The sequence below is a fragment of the Eleginops maclovinus genome, chromosome 23 (assembly GCF_036324505.1).
Source record: "Eleginops maclovinus isolate JMC-PN-2008 ecotype Puerto Natales chromosome 23, JC_Emac_rtc_rv5, whole genome shotgun sequence".
NCBI lineage: Eukaryota > Metazoa > Chordata > Actinopteri > Perciformes > Eleginopidae > Eleginops > Eleginops maclovinus.
Genome location: NC_086371.1, coordinates 9,307,419 through 9,332,119, shown reverse-complemented (window position 1 = coordinate 9,332,119; position 24,701 = coordinate 9,307,419). Strand labels below are relative to the sequence as shown.

The 24,701-nt window shown below is 42.1% G+C and overlaps 1 protein-coding gene and 1 long non-coding RNA gene across 5 annotated transcripts in view; both read left to right on the top strand.

Moving 5' to 3' along the window:
* LOC134859485 (uncharacterized) overlaps positions 1-5,854 on the top strand; it is a 100,620-nt gene extending 94,766 nt beyond the window's left edge. Inside the window, exon 4 of the long non-coding RNA XR_010165107.1 lies at positions 55-5,854. This is a non-coding gene — a long non-coding RNA (uncharacterized LOC134859485). The remainder of the gene's footprint in view (positions 1-54) is intronic.
* Positions 5,855-7,801: 1,947 nt separating this feature from the next.
* The window catches only part of pcdh19 (protocadherin 19), a 51,956-nt gene continuing 35,056 nt past the window's right edge, over positions 7,802-24,701 (top strand). Inside the window, exons 1-2 of one of the 4 annotated variants that reach the window (XM_063875669.1) lie at positions 7,802-11,008; positions 13,376-13,490. In XM_063875669.1, coding sequence (XP_063731739.1) covers positions 8,862-11,008; positions 13,376-13,490 — 2,262 coding nt within the window. In that variant the 5' untranslated portion in view covers positions 7,802-8,861. Of the gene's footprint in view, positions 11,009-13,357; positions 13,704-24,701 lie in introns of all 4 variants that reach the window. The other 3 variants (XM_063875667.1, XM_063875668.1, XM_063875666.1) reach the window with 3 other exon arrangements.

The window sequence follows — 24,701 nt, the reverse complement described above, 5'->3', positions numbered from 1 at the left end:
AAGACAGCTAATTTCCATACTAATTTCTTTCTTTTCTCCCTCCCCTCACCGTAGTTCCAGACCAGTCACGAGGCAAGAAGACATGTGTCGCTTGATCTAATGGCAGAGGACTAATTGCATTCTGGGATACATGCCTGGAATTCACAATGTTCAACAAAAAACATGTTGTGCAGGCAGACCACATACAACATCGGGACAATTAATAACCCTCCTTCAGGGGAGAACATTTGGATTGTCCAGCCTCCCTGAAGACTGCACTGCTGCCTTTATTGATATCTGTGGCCAGATAGAGACAGGCCTGCCATCCCTAGGCAGCTTGACTCCACTTGGGCTCCACTGTGACTGGACTGTTATGAGGCCAACTTAGCCAGCCTGCTCCAATCATAGGAGCACAAACAAGCCCCTAACCACACTGAATGCTAAGCCAGATCAGTCTCGGGGGTGGTTTGTCAGGTTTTGCAGGGATAACATAGCATGAGATTATTTTTTTTCTCTCTTGCACTCACTCTCGCCGTCTCTCTCCCTCTATTTCGATTTCTGTGTCTGTTATTTTGAATTCACATCTCTCTGAGGAGGAGAATGCCTTTTTTGACACATGCTGACACACGCACACACTCGCATCCATACATAGTGGCATAGACACGAATACGCTGGGTGCTTACACCCACACACACTCTCACCTCCTATCTCCTCTCGACACAAGCAGCCAAAGCATTCAGGCTCTCCATTTATTTGGTTCAGATGTGGTTCAGCGGTAAAATTAAGATGAGGTGTTGACAAGCTAATGCTGAAATAACAAGACCTACTAATTTGTGGCGAGCCTTATGGAGCCTGTGCCATCAAATGCTGCTGGAGCCCAGTATTAAGGTGATGAAGTGTAACATTTTAAACTGGCACAATCATAGGGCAAAGCTCTCATTACCATGAGGACACCGGTGGCACATTATGAAAAGCAATAAACATGCCCCCCCCCCTCCATGCCTCATGCTACTGCATCTATCACACTGGCAACATATGGGTGCCCGCAGGAGTGGCTGTTCTTAGCTGCCTGGGGTTTGCTAAGAACTCTGTCATAGCCAGTGTAAAAGGTAATGTTGTTTTCTTAACCAAATCTAATTTTTTACCAGCAGGAAGTCAATGTTTGTTAGTGTATAACCTTTAGTAGTGTCACTGAGGCTTCTGTCTTAGGTGAAAACATGCAAAACGGTTTTGCTAGGCGTGTTTAGGGTTATGGTTATAAAGAGGCAGTGGCAGGCAGACAGAATCTGTGCTGTTTGTGTGTTGTGTGGAGGGAGGTTATCCTCTGTGAATATAACCTCGTTCTCTCATTTTACAGCACACAACCCGGTCAGGCTAGTCAGGATTTAGAGTATTACCCAGGCTAAATCAGCCACAGCTGCTCAAAATAAAAATGGTATATCAGATTAGACAGAAAGATTAGAGAGGGAATAAAAACCCCAACAATATGTTATCCTCTTCTTGGATCTGCAGGATATGATGAGGGTCAAAGATCAACACACACTTACTTAAAACCGAAATATGTCACCGTCTTCAAAATGTCGCTCAGCATGGCCAAGCATGCACCAATCTGAAAGCTATTGACCATGATGTCGGCATTCACTGAGGGGGTGAAGAGGCACAAAGCTGCACTAATTTGTCTTGACGAGAAAACAGCTGTAAACACCCCCAAGGGGGGCTCCGAGATAAGTACCGTGTTGTGGCGATGGTATCAGATGGCAGCAATGTCCCACCCAGTCACCATACTACATTTTCAGGTGTTCTATACACCCTGTTGTGCCTATTAATCAGAGCTGACATTGAATAGACACAGCAGCACAAAGCTAATTGACCGTACGCCAGGTGAACACAAACTTCTGTGTTCACAGATCCTGTCCATTGTCTATTCAGAGCCTTTGGTTTGTGTGGCTTTTTTGATTTTCTTATTTTTGTTCTTTTTCTTTTGTCTTTTTAACAGAAGCAGGCCTCCAAACAAAGATAAGTCATTTTGCACAGCAGGTTAATAAGATTGAAATGAAATCTCTGGCAGGGTGTTGTCCATTACACTTATTGTGCTTCATGCTATGGAAGCAGGGGAAAAATGTGTCAAGCATTCAAAAACATGCAGCTCAGAAATGTGTAATCAATACAGCACACTCGGTCCAAAATGCCCAGACTAAAAGAATATTTGTTACCGACTTGGGTTGCCTCAAGCAATCATAGTCAATGTAAAATGTTTGATTTCCCAATTCAGGTACATTTAAAATAATGTTTTTCAGCGGTCAATGCTTTTCAGGCAAAAATGAAATGTGTTAAAAGGTGCACTTTGTTGATTCGGGAGGAAATACAATTGTTAATGGCAAATACCAAAAAGGATTTGAAGCTGGAACGCTTGTCCTCTCCTTAAAATGTAGCCCCTGCAGGCAGAGGAAAGAAAAATCAATGAGTGAACCAAAAATGTTTAAATATGTCCTGCACTGTTTAGAGTTTATGACTGTGTGATCGTCTCTTTCATTGTGATAATGGTTGTCCCTTTTATATTTTTTAGCATACATTATATGAACAGTTTTGCGCAATTAATGTCTACCTTTATTATACAAGGAAATATCAAAAGATGGAATAACTGTCTATAGTTTTTACTTTGATCAAATTCCATTATGCAGTAGTTGTATTTTCGTATAACCTGCGATATTGAAAGTGTATTTGTATATACCTGTATATCCACTTTAAAGAGAGTACTTTAACAAAGAGCCATTTAGAGTTTAAATTGTGAATGTATCATGCGGACACTTTGAACATGAGAGGACTATACATAAAGCCTGTTAATTGCCATCTAACAGCATACATATCTAAACCAATTATGCACAAATACAACAAGCTTCTCTTAAACATGTTTCATTTCAGCAGCAAATGGGTCATTGGGTTACTAATTATTAATTGTTCAAACACCAAACTGAATATGAAATGAATGCCGCTCTTGATGATGAGGAGCTCCACCAACCATTCAACTTCAAACAGCCACATTCAACAGTTCCTACATTTGCATCTGTATGCATCAAGGTCCGCATACACTCTGATGGGAGACCATCTGCACCCTTTTCCTGAACATGTCAGGCAGAGCAAGGCGAGAGCCTGCTGCTATTCCAATAAGGCTTTTCAGGGAAATCTATTGGCATTTTCAAAAGATCCCCTCAAACATCTGTGCCCAACAAGCGCAGCATCAGCAGGCATGAGAAAAGTTTACGATTTGTTCAATTTGTTCTTGCGCTGAAGTAGATCAAAAAGTAAAGTGCACAGAAAGGGCACAAACACTCCTACTTTATGTTCACTCACTGATTCATACAGAAGTGACAGGAAGGAAAATAAATAGCATTGTGTGGTATTAGCGCGGCTTTGAAAGACACAAAGCGGAGTTTTACCCACGGTGCGCTTTCCTCCTCAACTCAACCACGATGGGAGTCCCAGGCCAGTGCTTTGGGAAAATTAGGATTAAAACAGGATTAAAATAAAAGTACCACAATAACAACCAACACCATGACAAAAAATAGTTGGTGAAGGGAAGGGAAAAAAAGCACATTTTGCTGTTGAATTGTACTTTGAGTCAGGTTGGTGAGCCCAAGGGACCCTTAGATGGATGGGGAGAGTTGATACTAATAGATGAATCATCGACAGCCAAAGTGTGGAATGGAGTGGAGGGCGTAACGTCATTGACGAGAGACCCATATATTAAGCCTGTCAGTTCCCCTTCCTTTTTATGCCTCTGGCAAAGCGTGCTCAGGAGAAATCAATTTTTTGAGAAGCGGTATGGATGAGGACCATAATAATAACAACGTCATCTTCAGCTCCAGCCAGAATAAGTTTGTCCATCTTGCTCTTTCAGAATCAATGTGCCGCTGTCTGTCTTTGCTGTCTTGTGCTAGCTCCTGTATGTCCGTGTTTGTGCATGGGCTGGGTTCCAGTGGCAGGCAGGACATAGGGGTGATAATGCCAGCATCTGTCAGAGGAGCTTAGATATTCCTTTCCAAGCAAGCAGCAGGGACAGACTACAGACGTGTGCCATTCCTTGGCAGCAGAGAAAAAAAAATGGTATGAAATAAAAATCAGTCATTCTCTGTGTACTTTCAACCGCACTGGTTCAGGCTTTGCACCACAAATGCTTCGAAAGATATGTTCAAAAACCAGCGCAAGGTTGTGAAATTCCCATGGACTTAAATAGCCTCTGCTGCCCGTCTACAAGTTTAAGAAGAAACCTCTGCACAGCCTTTAAGGACACACAGCACAGAGCTACATATATGTTAGGAATTACATTTAGATATTCATATATTCTTTTTTTTTAAGATTGTTTTTTCTGGCCTTTTACCTTTTTATTCGAAAAATAGGACCTATAGACTGGAAATGGGGAGGGAGAGGGGACAGCAAGCAGCAAAGGATTTGAACCTGGGCTGTTCGGTTAGAACTTCTCGCTCACCAGGTGAGCTGTCTGCCCGCCCCAGATATTCATTCAATAAAACCAATGGGGATTGCTCACAACATCCAGTTTGAACTTTTAATAATGTGCTTGTTTTTCATTTACAACAATGGGAGTGCTTGAATTACATAAAACGAAAAATGGCATAAATTCATCAAACCTTAAGTAAAGTCCCAGTTTTTTTAATTGAATTGCTGTTTGATCTTGACAAGGTTTTTGTGCTCTGATAGTTCTGTAATGAGTTTTAAAAATCAACTTGATGAATCACATATGTATTTTTTTCAATACCGCCACTGTTTTCTTTAAAGGTACTCTAACTATATTGGTAAATGTATTTTACGATGGTGCCAATCAGAAATAAAGCCAGTATATTAAGTGGGGTCGGTAACTCCTTTGCTTGAATACCTGACAGATTATAAATGAATAGACAAATAAACTTACACAAGCCAAAATGATGCAGAGCTAAACAAACACTAATGCTGTACAGTCAATGCAGCTCCTCTCACAACGGAAAATTTAAAGATTTAAATGTAGTGGTAAAATCAATAAAGTACTCAAAAGAATGTCCACAGCAGGAAGGATATTAAGGTAAATTGTAGCTCATAAATGAAATATGCCACCACTCTCTGAGAGAAAGAAATACATTGTGGCTAAATTACGGCGCTATGGTTTATGATCAACCCTGCTGCTCCAGGCTGTTCCGTTTCCTTTTTTCCAGACTGCACTCAACTGCATGGGTAAGAAAACCTGCAACTATTTTATTCGTCTTAGCTCTCATCAGGCACTGTAGCAAATTGGACCAAGACTGCAGAAGTTTCAACTCACGCTTTAACACGAACCAACTTCATCTTTTAACAAACTAACAACAAAATAAATCACAGAAGTAAATAAATCACAGTACAAGCACAAAGGGTACTATCCTCTTTCTGTTATATATAAAGTTAGCAAGTGAAGCAAGTAGTATTGTCACCTTATCATTCAAAAACATAATGTAACAATTAAAGCACCTTCTACTGTGTTATTGTTCAGTACTTAAATTGGCTGTTACCACAGAGAGTGTGCACCTGTCTAGCTTAGGATCAAACAGGCAATGCAAGAGTCTGTAACACCATCTCAGACTGATAGAAATATAAAATGGTACTATGCCTTAAGTTGTACTTAGCCATCAGAAAGCCCAGAGGAAAAGAGAGTCCCCTGTCACCACCTGCGGTTCTTCAACTTGCTGACATTAAGAATTTATGAGCTTAAAGATTTGTCTAACGCGACTGCAACGTGTCTTGAAAAGTGTTATGGAAGAGCAAACAAGTTGCTTTGTTGATACTTGCCTGTTTGTCAAGATGTGATTGCACAAGAGAAAATATTCTCAATAAAAGAAAAGCCTATCCAAGACATTTTACAGTGATCATTTTGGGGGTAACATGGCTTCTCTTTAATTGTGCAACACTATTATTCATGAATATGTGTAAATGATTATGAATGTTCCCCTTGCTCTTGAAACTGTATAAGACCAACAGTGTTATGCATTTATTCTGAATTATTTAAACAGTTGTTTGACCCCTTAGTACCCTAGAATAGACATAGCATAGCTGGCAGTTCAACTGAATGTTAGCTGCTAGCTACCATTCAACCTCAAGTGTATAATTTACAGACACAGTTTAAGAAAGTGTAATAAATACAAAAATAAACCAATTGGGAAAATTACATGTCCATATTGCAGAACAATGACCTTATTCATCCTATACACAGTTCAATCATTCCTTATTGATTATCAATGATTGAACATGGCTCAGATCTAATTCACCTCTTGGACAGCATATTAATTGTGGTCAAACTGCCGACTTCTATTCCAATATAAAGAGGAAATTGATTTGCCACTGTGCGTCATTGTTATTCCTGTGGCACGCTGTTGTTTTTCATTGGAGTGACAGTCTGGGGGTAAAAAAATGGACAAAGTGGAATAACAGAATCGAGCGGACGCTAGGTGTCACCCTTGTGACTTTGAAATCGGCCTGCCCTCTACAGGATGTGATGGCGGCTGAGCGCGCGGGTGAGAGGTAGACTGGCTGCACGAGAGGAGGGTGGGTGTGTGTGCGCGTGCGTGCGTGCGTGTGTTGAGGGACCGGCTGTGACCGTGTCGCTTCTGCCAGTATGAGGGGTGAGATTTCAGGGAGGGAGATGAGAGAATATGTGCGAAGCAACAAGAGGAACTTTATATTAAGCCGCTTTTTTTGTGGCAGGCTATTGTTTTTTTTTTGTCTGCACGGAACAGGCTGTGCACGTCATAGAGCCTCAATATGATATCGATCTTATGAGTTAAATGGGACTCATTGAATAACAGCTGATAATTGATTTGTTGTTTCTTTTCTTATGATGTGATTAGCGACAGGCTGCAGGTCATAATCCACTCACCTCACTATTAACCTTTATAAATGTGGACTGTGCAGCTGACGAACACAAACGATTTAATTAGCCTACAGTGAAAGCAATATTGTCTTTATTATTAGGCTGGCTCTATTAGGCTTGTGTCTACTGCTGTTCATCCAAACGTAGTGTGTAGAATTGAACTCGAATTGGTCGTGGCCTTAAAAAACGGAAAACAATGACTGACCTTGGCATTTTGAAGAATGTGATGGTATTTTACTCTGCGTGTCCTAGTGGAGTTTGTGTAATTGATAGAGAAGCTCAAAGGCAATAAGGGTATAAATGATGTAACAAAAAGTGCACAGCTGCAACTTAAAACTTAAACAATGCTGTGAAGGAAGCTGGAAATACTATTGGGATGTTCAGTAGTTCTATGTTTGGCATAGAGCTTAGCAAACTTTTTGACATGTCACTGAGGGTCAAACAGATCAATATATAAGTCCACTATTAGCCTCCGAGGATCACAATGGAGAAGACCTTTGCTGTAAAATATTACTTTAATTGCCCATTGACTACTATGAGAGAAAACAAGGACACGTATGTGAAAAGTTATCCTTAGGATGTCCTCTGCCTCCGCTGGGAGAAATTAGTCTGAAAATCTTTTTTTTTCTGCACGACCCGATAGCACCCTCTCAAAGACCCCCATGGGTCGCCAGATCCCACTTTTGAAACTGCACCTCTAACGATCATCTAATACACAGCTCCGTGTTTCAACTTGTACGCCGTAATTGCCCGTCTCGTCGTCCATCTGCAGGAGAACAGGTAGTTGGCCGTGTTTCATTGCTGTACTTTGCCCCACCCACCAGCAGCTCAGCCCTCCTGTGTAACCCCTGATTGGCTGAGGGGATTGCAGGTCCTGAGACTGAGCGCTGTGCTCGGAGCTGCGCGTCCGCCAGTGTGCACCAGTGAAGCGAGAGGAGCGCTTGTTGGAGTCAACTAGACAGCCTACTGGCAACGAGTGGTGAATTCTTTTTTCTGTATCAACCAGGCTGGATATAGGGTACTGTGCTTCTACTTTGCTGCAGCCCAGCATGATACGTGGTTTGTACATACACTCCTGCATCGTTTCCTCCCAACTGGCTTTTGGCTACGGATTTTTTTAATTTTTATGTTGAATGGACTAATTATCGGGATATTTGCAGCCTTTTCCAAGTGAGATACAAGGAAATTAATTAGTAAGTAAAAAGCCTCAAGACTCGCGGACGGGATGAAAGACTACATCTGCTGGAAATAAAAAAAGGTAACCGGGACTTCAGTGATGAGACATTTCTGCAATCGCACCCCTGTTCTTTAGGCAAAGATATCCGGACTTAAGCTGTTTAATAATTATCTGACTGCAGATTCTTTTAGCTTCTTCCACCAGATATGCAGTTTGAAAGCATATAGCCGAAGAGGATATTTGATCACTGCTTTGTAATATCTCACCACAGAGCAAGGTGTTTATCCGAAATGCTTCTTAAGTATTTTCTGGCATCAAGGCGGAGAATTTAACACGGACTTTTTGAGCCTCGTTACTTCAAATTGTGTGGACTTACTCACAGGAATTCTCATTTGTGCAGTCCGAACATTTTCCTCCCTTCACTTGAAAATGGACAGTTCATTCTATGAGTCATGTGTAAGACCAGTTCTGCCGCTTGAGAAGAACTGCATGGATTTACACGACTAAATCACTGTTGTGAGGCGATTCAGCATGTTCTCACAGATCTGTCGTCCCCAATGTTTCGCCCGCTGCAGTAGACCGGAGGATGTGCTCTGCCTGAGAAGAGTAAAATAGGCTAAAGCACTTGTTACCATTATAGCTTTCACACCATGATATAATTTTCACACGCAAAAGCTATTCGTCATCCTAACACTTTTTTCTGGACATTTTAATGAAATGGTTAATTCGGAACATTTTTCCTGTTTCCTCTGACGTGTAGTCCTGTGCGTAATAATCAAGCTCTTTTTTTAGGCAGAGAAAAACTCAACAGGTACAATGCAAACCAAGGAGATGGAATTAATACAATTAATTGCTGTGTGGCTCCTATTTTGGGTCGGGGCTGAGGCTGTTATCAACCTAAAGTATGGAATAAACGAGGAAATGAAGCCCGGGTCAGTAATTGGAAACGTGACAAAGGACGCACTAAAGCAAGGATTTCAGATTGCACTGCAGCCCCCGTACTTGAGGGTTATTTCCAATTCAGAACCACGATGGGTGGAACTCAGTCCAGCCGGAATCCTTACAACCCAAATGAAAATAGACCGAGACATAGTTTGTAGACAGAACCCAAAGTGCATTATTTCCCTAGAAGTGATGTCAAACTCTATGGAGATCTGTGTCATCAAAGTAGAAATTGAGGATTTGAACGATAACGCACCCAGATTCCCAACGAGCCACATTGACATTGAAATTTCTGAGAATGCCTCCCCTGGTACCAGGTTTCCCCTAGAGGGGGCAAGCGACCCGGACTCGGGGATCTTCGGAGTTCAATCATATTCCATCACCCCGAATGAGCTGTTCGGACTAGAAATCAAGACCAGAGGGGACGGCTCCAAAATTGCTGAGCTTGTTGTGCAAAAATCGTTAGACAGGGAGACCCAGTCCCACTATTCATACGAAATCAGTGCAGAAGATGGAGGAGACCCTCCTAAGATAGGCGCGGTCCAGTTAAATATCAAGGTAATTGATTCTAATGACAACAACCCTGTCTTTGACGAGCCAGTCTATACTGTTAATGTGATGGAGAATTCCCCTATAAATACATTAGTCATAGATTTGAATGCAACGGATCCCGACGAGGGCACTAATGGAGAGGTTGTGTACTCGTTTAACAGTTACGTCACCGAAAAAACGAGGGATGCGTTTAAAATTGACTCCAGAACCGGAATCATCACCGTCAACGGTGTTTTGGATTATGAAGCAACCCAAATATACGAGATTGACGTCCAGGCCAAAGATTTAGGTCCCAACTCTATCCCAGCTCACTGCAAAGTCACAGTTAACGTGATGGACACAAACGATAACCCACCTGTCATCAGTTTACTCTCACTGAACACAGAAATGGTGGAAGTTAGTGAAAACGCGCAGCGTGGATATGTCATTGCGCTGGTGAGGGTGTCAGATAAGGATTCAGGGGCAAACGGCAAAGTGCAGTGCAGGCTACAGGGCAATGTTCCGTTCAGACTTCAAGAATATGAGAGCTTCTCCACTATACTTGTTGACGGCAGGCTGGACAGAGAGCAAAAGGACACATACAACCTGACTATCCAAGCGGAAGACAGTGGCGTCCCTCCTTTACGCGCCACAAAATCTTTGGTTGTGAAAGTCACAGATGAAAATGACAACCCTCCCCACTTCCTTAAACCACATTATCAAGAAATGGTGATGGAAAACAACCTCCCGGGTTCGTGCCTGCTTGCAGTATCAGCAGAAGACCCGGATTTGGGCATGAATGGCACCGTTTCCTACTCCATAGTCCCCGGTGAGATTAAGCGCATGGATGTAAACACATATGTTAGCATAAACCCATCAGGCCGCATTTACTCCATGAGATCATTCGACCATGAATACACAAGGACATTTGATTTCAAAGTGTTAGCCAGAGACAATGGTAATCCCTCTTTATCAAGTAACGCCACGGTGCGTATTGTTGTCTTGGATGTCAACGACAACACACCTGTTATGACAAACCCTCCCCTAGTTAATGGTACAGCGGAGGTTTCCATCCCAAGAAATGCTGGGGTGGGTTACATGGTGACACAAGTGAAAGCAGACGACTACGATGAGGGGGAGAACGGCCGGCTGACCTACACCATCTCAGAGGGGGACAGGGCTTTCTTTGAAATCGACCAGGTGAACGGAGAGGTGCGCTCAACCAGGATGTTTGGAGAAAACGCCAAGTCCAACTACGAGATCACAGTGGTGGCGAGGGACCACGGCAAGCCTTCCCTGTCTGCCTCGGCCTACATTGTGGTGTACCTCTCTCCAGACCTGAACGCACAGGAGCCTATTGGACCTGTCAACCTGTCCCTCATCTTCATCATCGCCCTGGGCTCTATCGCCGCCATCCTGTTTGTCACCATGATTTTTGTGGCGGTGAAGTGCAAGAGGGACAACAAGGAGATCCGGACGTACAACTGCAGGTACTGACTAAAATGTGTGTGTGTGTGTGTGTGGTGTGCGTGTGTGCGCGCGCGCGCGCGGCATCTGAGAGAGTAAAGGTGCGCCCGTGCGTGTGCCCGCGATCGTGCCTGAAACGGAGAGTTGTGGTGAGTGCATTGCTTTTTGTCGTGCAGCATGTAGAGGCCGGAGTGCGGGGACTGCAGATTTATTTTTCCCCCAAAGCTGAAAGTGAGGTAGACGATAAACCCGACTGCTTTAAATCAGACACATTTTGCTGAGGCCCACTGTTCCGTGTTGAGGAAACGCGATTGATTGATTTAATCCACCCATTGTAACCAATTGACTCATAAATATGACGGTTCAACTGTCATGTTCAATTTGCGGGTGTGTTGCCGGACAATTAATGTCCCATTGGTTCAATAGCAGTCCCAGGCATTTATTATTTAACGTCCACCATGGCTGATTGGTTGTTATCAGATTCAATTCGGTGTGATTATACACACTTCTCTTTAGGATCACTCACATATTCCTCTGCTTTCATCTGCAGCAAGGATAATTGTGAGTTATAAAATGAAATAAAAACACATAGCAACATTTAAAAGTGTAGATTATTTAGCAGCAATCATGTAGATCACATCATTATGAACTCTTTACCCAGTTTCCTGGAAAGTAGCACATTATTTTCTGGTCCTTCGAATATTGAACCTTCTGTTTTGTTCATCAATCTGAACATCAACTATGGCTTTGATTTCCCTGTGCCACATTTCCACTATAAATTTACATATAGATTGGATTTGAGAATTTAACCTGCAGCTATAATCATATTTTGCTCTAAACATACATTTGTTAATTCAAATTTAACTTCTTTTTTTTTTGATGTAGTCATAACATATATTCTAAAATCCCCCAAGACTGCTCATTTAACCTTAACATTGTTGGATGAAGAATCCTTATCTCTTGGCATTATTGTAATATTTGAAAAAAAAGACCCACCTGATTTGTTACAATAAGTCCCATGTGTTGACATCTTGATCACAGCTTCTTTATGCAATAAAATATTTTGTACGTTATCTTTACTTTTTGTTCCTAGTTGAAAAACAATTGTAGACAACTTCCAAATTTAAAACAGCTCAGAGTATTTTATTTTCCTAGTGTGAGCCACTCTGCCTGCTGGTTGCTTTAATCAGCACTGCTGTGTTCTGCTTCTCAGTCGGCACCTTGCATATGAGGAGCAGTTATCTCCAATTTATTGCTTGTCCTCACTCACTCTGAATCTGAATCTGAACATTTTCCCTCCCAGATTTAAATTTTGGGCACATAGAGAGACAACATGTTACAATGATAAATGAAAAAGAGATTGATTATTTTCTCCTCTCACAGCTGCCCATTTTCTTTCCTCTGAATCAAAGGGGAGCAGAATGGGGGAGGGAGTTGTTTTGAAGATGCAATCTAAAAGAAAAATGAAAACGAACTACACTGGTGCGTCTTAGCCAGTGTGATTTTAGAAGCGGCACAGGATTAGAGACACAATTTAGTGAGGCCGTTAGTAGTAGAGGCCAGTTGGGATAGCAGAACGTGTTCAAGAATCAGGAACAGAGACATCCCAGAAATTACAATTGAATGGGTAACTTAAGATTTGTTGTGGGCTTTAACATGAAAAAACCATATGCTCTTTGCTGTAAGGTTAAATGTGGCCTCCTCCAGAGTTTGAAGTTATACAGATGGTGAGAAACATCACAAATGATATGGAATATGTTATGAGAGGTTTGTAGTCATAACCATAGAGTCTCAGCATCTGTTCTCCTGTGAAAAACTGCAAGCTTCTGTGAAGAATGGATATTTCCCCACTCTGAGGATCCTTTGATAAAACATGGCTGTGTTGCTCATTTGCTCTTATTAAAGTCAAAATACTCAATTCAAGTTTGCAGCAGCCACTGAGAGCAGCTAAATGAATTTGAATCTGCAGTTCTCGTGCACTCCGTGCTGCTAGTGGGCTCGCCTGATAATGAAAGAAGAAATGAAATTAGTGTGGGTTGTGTGCTTTGAATATGATTGCATATACCGGTAGTGCTGCTCAGTACCAGTGTGTTCTTTTGCTTTGCTTCTGTGGTTTTGGCATGTTTGCATATTGTTTGCCTGTTTGTGACATTATGATTGTTGAGCATGCAAACAAACAAGGGAAAGCAGCTCCATTGCAGGCCGGGAGTGGGGAGTCACTTAAGTGTGCTGTTCCACCCCTGGACACGAGCAATGAGCACTTGTCTGGCACCCATGGTCGAGTAGTGCCCAAGCTGGCATGGCGGGCGCGCTCTTTGACCGTGTGGACAGGGGTGGGTAAGGCAGAACACTGCTTTATTGAGTCTGTTCAGTTTCTTCTACTTGCGCAGGGTGGCGGAGTACTCTTATGGCAACCAGAAGAAGTCCAGCAAGAAGAAGAAGCTGAGCAAGAACGACATCCGCCTGGTGCCACGTGACGTTGAGGAAACGGACAAGATGAATGTGGTGAGTTGCTCGTCTCTCACCTCCTCGCTCAACTACTTCGACTACCACCAGCAGAGCCTGCCGCTGGGCTGCAGGCGCTCCGAGAGCACCTTCCTCAACGTGGAGAACCAGAACTCGCGCAATGCAGCTCCCAACCATGGCTATCAGCACCCGTTCACTGGGCAGGCCCACCAGCAGCCAGACCTCATCATCAACGGCATGCCACTGCCAGAGGTGAGATACAATCCGCTGTGCTCTGTCCTAAATCCTTGGCTGGGCTGCTATGGGTGTTAAGGGGAAAGAAAAGGGGGAGGTTTGGTTTTAAAATGGGTTCTTCTGACTAAACATGAATAAACACTTAGCATTATTAGATTCCTCTTTAATCAATCGTATTTAATAGCTCTTCTCGATCGTGCTGAATCCTAAGAATGAGCTGTAGAGAAGTAATGCAAAACCTATCAACACATCTCAAGGTCTAGTGAAATTTTGCATTCCATCGTGCAACAGATTATATTGTCAGTGAAATGTCCGCCTGTTATTGATGGAACACCGAGCTATCTCAAACGGCACGTGTGTCGTTCTGTCAGTGGATGTGAGTGCAATCCTTCACAGTATTTTAAGCCACAGAGACATTGAGGCCGACCTATGACTGAGAGAGCGCTTCGCCAAGCAGAATTTACAGACCTGACGAAGTGGATTATTTGGCCCTTCTAACTCCACTTGTTTTCTTTTTTTTATTTGTCGGTGCTGAGCTATTGCAAAATGAACAACGGGTTTGAGAAGCTGCCAGTTGTATTGACCCGTCTAATCAGCTCCCCCACACGTCATCTCAGGTGCTAACAAAAAAGAATAGTCATTGCTTAAATGCTTTATCTGTGTGTTGTCCTTTTGGCTGCAGTGTTACCGCATGGCCACTCTGAACAGCCAGCCATTGAATTACCCTGACATACCATGCATGGCTCCAGCAGAGCAGTGAAAGAATATTCTGCCTGACAGAGTGTATGCAGTCTGGCTGATCTTTAGTTTAAAGATTTACCTATGTACAACTGGTCTATTGGATTCTTGGGGAAACCTTTCTCTTTGTGACCCACTTGTCCTTGATCCCATGGGGGAAAGGGGAATTTATGTTTGTGTGTTTGTGTGCGAGGGGGAAAAATGTGTGTGTGTGTGTGTGTGTTTAAGAATGTGCGTGACGCTCACTCCTATAGACAGCAGCTCCACATACACACACAAACACACTCTTGTAATTGATGACTCCAATCTCCGTTTGACATTCAGTGAGAAGAAGGTGGAGGGGTTGGGGGGTTGGAAGTGTGGGTCTTAAAACAAGAAACACAAGATGGATATTGATGTATTGACTGGATGATCCAGAGAGATCCAGGCAGCGGTGGATCCTGAGGGGTCAATGAGACCTACTTACAGGCATGCTGATTTACTGGGCCTGTCTGAGCTGGTTCTGACTGAGTCTGTGTGTAAGTAACACAGGTGGAAGGGATGAGAGATGTTGTGGGGGGTTGTGCTGTGGCGTTATCCTGTCAGTGCAGGCAGAGGTGGGGGATTCAGCAGGTACACGCAGTGACCCGTATGCTGTGATTGTATTTGCTGGTAGGTAGTGCTATGCGGGTCACCATCAACCTTTGCTCAGCCAAGAAAATGTGCTCAAAGAAATCATCGAACGTTGTAAAAAAAAAGTTCCAGCAAGCATCCTGTCTCTGTGGCTTAACATTCCAATAAAAGCACATTTGCCGCAGGATTAGCAGAGCCTTTATTTGTTTCAACTAATGAAAAAGTGGAGAGGGAGACAAATAGGGCTGACGATTGATTTAGATGATTCCATATGCAGAGCTTGGAGAGGTCTTGAAAGAGCTGTGTGAGGGCAGATAGAGAGATAAGTAGGGAAGAAGTAGAAGTAGTGAGCGAGGGTGAATGAGTCTTAGTGCCAGGTGTCTGAGCCCCGACCACGTTTTCTCATTTGCTTAGAGGCAGATGATTGGCTTGATAGAGGCCGGGCCTGTTTAGCATGCAGCTTCCATTGCTGTCCGGCTTGCCCATGATGTTGACAAACATCTCTTTGACCCGGCCTGTGCAAATTTCCCCTTGACTAAGAAGAAGAGAATTTGTGTGTGTGTGATGGGTAGTTTGTGAGGAATAGTGTTAAAGTGAGGGAATGCCTTATACCTCCAACAACTGCTCAACAACAGTTGTCATTTTGTCTCTTTCCCATTGTGGCATTTGCAAAAGGCAGAAGCTGAACAATATTCCCAAATGTTGCTCTTAAATGTAAAATGTTTTTAGTGTAATTACAAAGCCATTTATTGCACAAACAAACAGCAGTGAAATGATAATTGCTTTGTTACAATGAGCAAGCTTGGGCTTGAAACCACTTGACTCCACAAGTCCTCCACCCAGATCACATTGACTGGCTACTAGTACATACGAGTGGCTGCACCGTTGTAATTAGTGAGGCTGCTTTGTCCCCCAAAAAATTGTTTTAATCCTGAGGGCGACCTCATAATTATCCATGATTCATTTATCCACGGCGGAAGAGCTTTTTGTTTTTGCACCGGGGCAGAATGATAACTGTTTGTTTATTTTCTAAACGTAGATTAAAATGATCAGTGCCATCAAACTGTGGATACGAGGTCGGATTAGGTTTGCTAATGGAGGTAGAGAGGATATGGACTCATGTCTATATGTAAATTGTGTTTTTGTTCGATGCACAATTCTCCTCCATTGTTAGTTTATATGGGGCAGCGAACATCCTGCCTATGTCAGAGCAGCTAAACTCAAGCTTTTCCTGCTTCAGACAAAGCACGCTGGCACACACACGTACACACACAAACATAGCAGACTCGGCCAAGATAACAGTGACAGTTCTCCCTGAAGGCTTCATACCTGCAATTGCATTGTGTATATTGTGTTCTCCCTTGTGAGTATGTGTACCAGTATATACCTCCCTGAACATGGCTGTCCATTGTTTTTGAAAGCATCAGCTGTGAGATGTTTGTTAGACCTGCCTGTGGTAGCACTAATATGAACGCTCACAGGAGAATAGAGCTGTCGTCCATGGCTTAATTATACTGAATCACTTGGTGGGGGAGACAATTATACAGTAAAGGAATGGCCTTTGGCTGTTTTTTAAATTTCTAACGTCTAAGGCTTTTCACACCTGTGATTGCAGATAATGAGCGTAGCGGGAAAATAAGATATCTTACTTCATTGATTAGCTTCAAAAAGGAAGCTGGACTTTGCACTTTATGGTGTAAAATGTTTAGTTAATTCATAATCAATGCAATCACCCTCCAGATGCTTATTGCTCCCTATAGATACTGCAGCTGCATAAGTCTCGTATGGTAGTGTGCTCCTCAGTGTCAGGTTTAGATTATGACTCAAAGAGAATTGGATGTATATTATTCGTTTGTTTGTTCGGATCTCTGTCAATCAAAGGATCGTAAATTAGAAAATAAAAGTGACAGGAAGACGTTTTGATATTGTTGTCGGAAAGACAACAGGGAGTGGTTCCAGCAAGGCTGCATATCCCTCGCTATCACTTCACATCAGGACAATATGCATGGGAGCATTCGAACGTGTCATATTGAGCGTGCAAAGTAGATGTCATGCTGTCAGCCCATACTACACATCTGTTGAAACTGCCAATCTTCCCCCACACACCTACTCGGAAACACACATGCACACACAATATATGGAGTGTCACATTTATTTGAAATATGGACTGTGATATTATCATTTACATCATTATAACCGCCTCAGAAACCTCAGAGAAGTTGAATCGAGAGGCATAATCCAACATATTCGATAATCAAACACTGTAGTGATTCTGCATTTAAAGTACTCTTTTAATGTTTTTTTGTTTTTTCTTTTGTATTGCCATTCCCTGGTGTAGAAGATATGCTTGGTTATAGATGTTGCAAATCAGATCCCCTTAATAGTTTCTGTCGTTGTAGTGTTACATTTGACGGGCAGCTCTTACATATTTACTGCTCTTGCTAACTGTTTTTCATCAGTGCGGACAGTTTTACAGTATATGAAATAATTGATATTTTCCTCTCATCCTAGCAGCTTTGCATTGTGACTGTAATTATTTTGGTTGAGCTACGAGGTTGGTGCAGATTGTTAGTGGAAATGCTGTCTCTAAAATGCATCTGTCCAAGCTGGTTGAATAATTTAGCTTTTGTTTGTTGACTTGAACACGCTGTGATTGACAGAAAGTAGGGAACATCAGCAATTGGTAGAGAGTGTAATTGGGAGGTGACAACATGGAAAGCAGAGAAGCACAGAGTGAGAGTAGAGCTCGTCAGCGCTCACGTTGCTGCTGAATGCTTCCTTTGCTGCGACAGGAGACTGTGGCTTGAGATCACTTCAAAATGTACAAGTTCATTGCCTTCTTTTATACTTTCAATGCTGTTTGGAAGTGAATAGATGTGAATGAGTCTGACATTTCCAGCAAAACTAATTAAAAACATTAGACTTAATAAATGAAAGAACCATCCTGTCATTTACACCTACGTGTAAAAAAGAGTTGATGCGTTTAATGACATTGAAACGCCTCTTCCTGGATACATGGTCTTTGTTATGCATAGATAATTCTATACAGATACATATTGCTTATGCTACACTGCTGCCCATACAGTTGGAATAAAATATGTTTTACCTACTGTGTTTGTAAATGGGAATACAAAGAGGAATGTGTCTGAAAATAAGAGTATTCCAACTTTATGGGCAACAATGTATATATTGTGTTCTTGTTAACAGACGCATTACAGCCATGTTTAAAGCGTAGCATATATGGCTTATGATAACCATACTAGCCGAGGTTTTACGCTCCAAACCAGTTGATGAAAAGGCCCATTATTCACTTGTAATTTTTACATTATTTCAATAGTCCTGCTTAAATTCGCATTACATTCTAATGGAAACAGAACAAGTGTCTTGTTGAAAATCTTTATAAGAAAACCACAGCTTGATTCACAAATTATTTAAATTCTTGTTACAAAACCTCCCCAGTTTGTCAAAGAGATAGAAAGACTAATGGTGGTGGAAAGAAAACAACAGGTATACACATATTTTTAAATAATGGAAGGAATACATAACGGCTTGATCTTAAAAGCCAGTTTTCTTTTTACATTTGATGTGTTGTAGGAGTGGGAGGTGTATGTTGCATTCTTTAAAGTCTCCTCCTTTCAAAGGATTTGAGGAAGAATCTTTTCATCTCCAAAAGCTTGGGATGCACACTGATTGAGTGGCAGATGAACGTCTTAATTATTTAGAGAGGTTATTTATAAGGCAGACTTCAGAAATGCTCGGCTTTTCAAGTGTCAGTGTTTATAAGGTGAAATAAAGCCTTGTCTGTCAGAAATAAATTGCCAGTGTGACAGTGATGTACTCAGTGCCCTCTTTATTGCATTCCTCATCTTGCTCCTCCCATTGTTGCACACAAAGCTGAGGAAGCTGTGGGGTGATTTTGTGACATTACTCAACAAGATGGTTTTCACATCATGCACAACCATTGCTAGTTTTACACTTGGTTGGGTTTTTATAGCCTTGACCCCAACCCGCAACACCCCTTCACTGCACGCCATCCTCGATGTTGCAGAGGTACAATGAAATGACATAACAACCGCAGGCAGCCAGTCAGAGGCGGCCGGGCCCGCCGGGCTGCCACCCTCTCGTCGGGATCAGAGCACCCAGCCAAAGAGCTCAGGAGTCAAAACACATGAGTGACGGCGTCTGATGAACACATTTCACTGCATGTGTCCTTAACCACATGTGACTAGAAGGGAGCATGCAGAGGGAGTAATGGCTACTGTGGAGAAACGGCAGGGCAGAGAAAATTGAGGAGAGATGGGAAGAGAGAGATGTCTATTTATAGAGCCTCAATGATTTTCCTCAACCGGTATTCCTACTGCCTGAAATGTGTTATTTCCCCCTGTAAAATGTCATGTAAAGATGAGGTGGTTTTATTGCAACAATCATATCAACCGGTACAGAAAGCAATAATGTCACATTACTATTATTAGTACAAGATGTTTTTTCGCCTGGATAAAAACCCAAATATGATTATTTCGATATACCTGCAAACACAGGAGCCGGTATTAACAGAGGATTGTGGTTTCAGTAGACATTTTGCAACAACTGTCTTTCCCTAAAATCTTGATAGTCCAGGAGGAAACCATCAAATGATTGAACAACTTGATAGCATCAGTAGACTTGATTTGCTACAGCAGACATTTTCAAGCGGTTATACACCAGAGACACACAAGCGCACAATTACATTAAAATAAAAGAGTAAAATCTTATGGCTCTAATCAACCTGATAATCCATCCATCTTTCAAAACGATTTGACTTGGTTCAAGGAAAAATATATTATAAATGACTTTAAAAGCTCTATCATGACGGAAGAATTAACTTTTGTGTAAACCTATTAAACATCAAAGGAATAGGATTTTCTTTGTGGAGCCACAGATAGGCACATAATGGCATTAGTCCTTCAACAATTTATGATAAAAGATTTCGACTGGAGACGTACGTTAATGCAAAGAAGGTTATAATGGCATTGGGCTTATAGGTTGATGGGTTTACACGCTAAATAGAGTGAAGGAAATGGACATAGTGATGATGTTTATCGCAGGGGAAGGGGACATCATTACGCACCTTGTTAAGCCCTGCAAGCAATGCTGCATGGACGTAATTACCCATTTAAATGAGTTTCCTGCAGCAGTGTTTTTTTATTCCTCAAATTAAACCCTCAGACACAAATATGCAGCATTCTGTTTTCTGTCATGGAAATCCAAGTCTCAACTCAGAGGGAGCTAACGTGTGACAATTCACCCTCAAGAAAATGGATTTATTAAGACATTTTGAAGCAAGCATACAAAGCCTTCCTCAAATTTTCTTGCCAAGTTTGCGTGTCAAACCCCTGCCGTTTTTAATGTCAAGCAAAACTAAGTTGGAGAAATCTAATAGGGTAAAGCAAGTCTCAGGAAGAGCGATGACAAGGGAAAGCTACAGGAAAACAAAAAAATAACCCCATATCTGATTAATGCAGATTTTGCTGTGGTTGGAAATGGCTGTAGTTATATTATTACACCGTAAGATAGAAAAGGTCATGTTTGAAAACACAAACCCTAAGACTTGTTATGGCCAGGAGTGAAATCTATTTGCCGTGGAATACTATTTGTCCTGTCATTTCCACTGTATGTCAAGACGAATGTGCCCGCCTCTGTCCCTCCAGTTCAGACATATTAAAACAAGACCATTTATAAAATGTGTGTTGGCATGCAGTGAAAGGAAACATCGACCTCGTCGTTCCTCACAGATAAGAATAACAAGGGACTCACAATCCACCTGCTCTTTGGGGAAATTAGAATTATTTTTTGTTCTGATGTGTCGTGGAACAACAAAACCAGAATGTTTTATACCAAGTGAATGACGCGAAAAAAAGTCATTACAATTCTCTGGTAATGACCATTATGATTTGAGTGGTCCAAAAACTAATTTCATCCAAATGTGCAGGGAGAAAAGATATTAATTAAAATTCATCAGTATAAGTCTTTTTTTTAACTGTCCTGTTTTAGTTGAACCTAGGGTTAGCAGACGTGTTGCCACATTGTTAAGAGAGTTCCCAGGGCTTGAGGCTAATGCTATGCCTTTTGAATGACAGGGAAATTGTGGCGGGGGGGTAGGGATTCTGTGGAACGTAACAATACTAACTGTGAAAGGAAACTTTTCCATGCAGCCAGCTATGACACCAGGGATGACCGACCTTTCCAAGTGTCCTATTTTTTGCCTAAAACAAAGAGGAAGCAGGACCATGTTAGTTAGCATTTCACCCGTCAGATTGAATGTCAACTTCTGCATGCATAATTGTATAAGGGAAAGGAGGATGTCTTGGCGTGAACCAATTTGCTGGTGGATATACCAATCCCGTGCTTAGTTATCCACTGCATTGCAGATAGTCACAATACTTCAGTGTCGCCTGCCTGTACTTTACTGTCTTTATTTGTGTTATGTTTGGATTTGTGTGTCAGCGACTGGCTTTACAATAATTGCTACATCGAGTGAAACTTAATTCAGCTGGAGACAAAAGAATCCCTTTGTGACATGTCTACCTTTTTCAAAGTATTTCAAGAAGGCAGAGCAGACAAAAGGGAGCAAACATTATTGTATTACACACAAAAATGCTGCATTATACCTTTTTTTTCTTCGCTCCAGTGGTTGAGCAGTCTTTCCTGTTTCTCCCTTCCTTTCATTTCAGTAAATTCATGCAGCACTTTTGTCTCTAGACATAAACCTGGATGCGCATTAGGCAGTGCATGTATGGGATGTTTGATGAGCACAGAGGCTGTTGGCAGGCGAGCAGCTATAGCAGCAATATCGGCCGCCTCGGAGCTGTGCAGCAGTATGGGTAGGAGAGCAGCAGGGTAGCGTAATTGTGCATTGTTCATCCACAGAACAGAGGCAGAGCATGTAATGAGCTGTAGCGTTTTCACCCAGCCAGCCTAATGGGCTGTGACCGAGTATAGGCCTCTCGGAGCCCTAGCGCTCCCCCTGCCCTGTGTGGCCAGTGTCTTTGGCCTCTTCTTTTCTTTTCTCCTATTCTCCCCCTCCTCTCTGCCAGATCAGCATCAACCATTCCTTCACCCCTGTTATCCCCCTCCTTTATCTCTGCTCCCCTTCCCATTGTGCCCCTGTCTGAGGAGATGGTGGGACCCCTAATGTGTTCAATGTGTGGCTCCTTTTCTCATTCATGATGTCTGTAAAGCTCTAAGCAGTCAGTCTGATTCGAGCTGACATAAATCAGAATAGCTCATTGATGGAGTGCTGTGTGCAGTGTGATTACATTAAAAACCCAAACACAGCATACAAATAAAAGTTCAGGAGGAGAATTTGCTGATGTTAGGTGTAGGGGATTTGTTGTTAGAAGTCGGCTTATTTTTCTATCAAAGGCTGTTTTGCATTTTGATTATCAGGTTTTCCTGAAAGCAATTCAGGTGGGCCTGTTTCACTCGGGTTTGTCTTCCTGGGATTAGAGCTTTTCAGAAAAGGCCCTGGCCTATTATTTACGCCCATATCTATTTTTTGGGGGGGCGGGAAACCGTTTCTTTGCTCAAGTGATAGCAGGTCAAGTTGGAAAGACAAGGATATGTGCCAGGGAATAGATTAGGTTTCCACTTCGGGCTGAACTCGGAGGATAAAAACATTAATAATGATAATAGTTATGATTGCCTTGCAAAGGAATTGACAACGACTTCAGCCGCCTCTTTGTGCTGTCTTAAGGCTTCAGAAAACAATATTCAGGGTTCAGTCAATGTCTGGCTGTGGAGCACAATCGGACGTCAGTATTTACTTTCCCCTCACGTCCACCATTTGACATACCACAGCATAGACAGCCCAGTTAATGAATGAAAAGCACTTGGCCTGTGCCAGACTGCTCCGAGTGCACTACTTTCCCCAGTAACCTCCTTAGTTCAAGAATACTCTCCTGTACTTGCTCTCTTTTTCAGAGCTGTTCCCAGTTTAGTCTTATGGTGAGCCACTGAGAAGGGGAAGGCAAAGTATGAATATTTCTTAAAAGGAAGACTGCTTATAATCGTTTCGCTGAAATAAGAGAGGTTGACTGCGCTGTCAGGGAGCACGGCAGGAGGGTCACTATGGAGCTGCTCCAGTGCCCTTTTGTAGTACAGGGATTGTTACTTCAAAGCAGGCTCTGATGATGGTAATGCGTCAACATATATGGTGCACAAGCACATATAGTAACATGAACACATTGTCAAGTAAGAAACTTCTTTAAATTAATAAATCATAAAAGTTACATCAAGAAATGTTTTTGGGAAAGTAACTTGTTTTTTTATGAGAAGAACTTCATGAAAAAGTTGTCCTGTGATATGTATAGCCTAACTTTGCCCAAAATGTTTAAATATTAACTTAAAAGAAACATTTGACTGTAAATTTCTGTTTCATAATGGAAAAATGTATAACTTTGATATGCATATACTGTATCATTACTTTTAGAAATATCTTTTTTGAAACATTAAAGAAACAACACTCATGTTCATAAGGGTGCTTTTTGTTGTCATCTTATCTCTTTTCCCTTGATTTGGGACATAATGCTAGGCTAAGCTAACCTCTATTTTTGCTTTATACTTCATTTTCCTATATTAGTGTGGTATGTTTTCACATTTTACGTCCACCAAAGAAGTAAATCACTGTATTTCCCTAAAATATTGATATTTTTCTTCAATTTATTGCTGGGTAAATGTATTTTTCCCGCTGATACATTTCATACTCCAGAATAAAAGAGAATCCGGTCTTAGCTTTGTTTTTTTTTCTCAGTTTTCAGTATTAGGCCAAAATGTGGCCCATCCTAAATGTTAATGTGGCTGCCCCCTTTTTGTTTGTGTGCGATAGGACAGCAGTCAAAATACCAAGGGTGGAGGGGGAGGAAAGGCATGGGAGTTGGTGTTCTGACTTTACATTTGTTTGCTACCCAGTAATGATTATTTTGGCCTCTAAGCCCCAGATTTGGCCTTGTTTTGCTATGGGAAGCAGCATCAGTAGGGACAGAGCAGCCTTGCCCGGGCTGAGAAGCTTGTCTGTGGATAAGCTGGTTGGCAGGGACTGTCAGGTACACGGCACGGAAGACATTTTGAGTGCAGTCACAGGAGGTCATCAGGGAAGTGAAAGGGAAGAGAAAGGCCAGCTATTGAGTTTAGGTGAGGTCGGGTCGGGTTTGGCTTCCAAATAACGAAAGTGTTTTGTCCGGATAGCTGATTGAGAGCATTTTCTAATTATAGACCGCCATCCTTTGCCTTGTTAGTAATGCTGGTAACAAGCCAGTCGCCAGCTTGCATGAGCAACTTCAGAAAGCTGACTTTTGGTTTAATTTGGAGGACTAGCTATAATCCAGACTAAATCCCTTAAAGCTGAAGCTCCCTCCCTCCCTTCCTCCCCCAACCACTGTTGGATTACGGGAGTGTCTTTAAAAGGATAAGGACCTGCTTATCACTGCTTCCCTCAACACTTGTTTGGGACTTCAGATGTGGGGGAGGATGGTTCATTGTCACTCAACGTGGCCGGTGCGGATATGAGTCAGAGATTAGGCATCTGACGACTGAGATCAATGATAATCACAATTTATGGTTTTTAAACCCCGGCAGTCACAAAGGCATATGGATCTGAGCACATGCCTATGCTCCCACTCCAGTTATTTT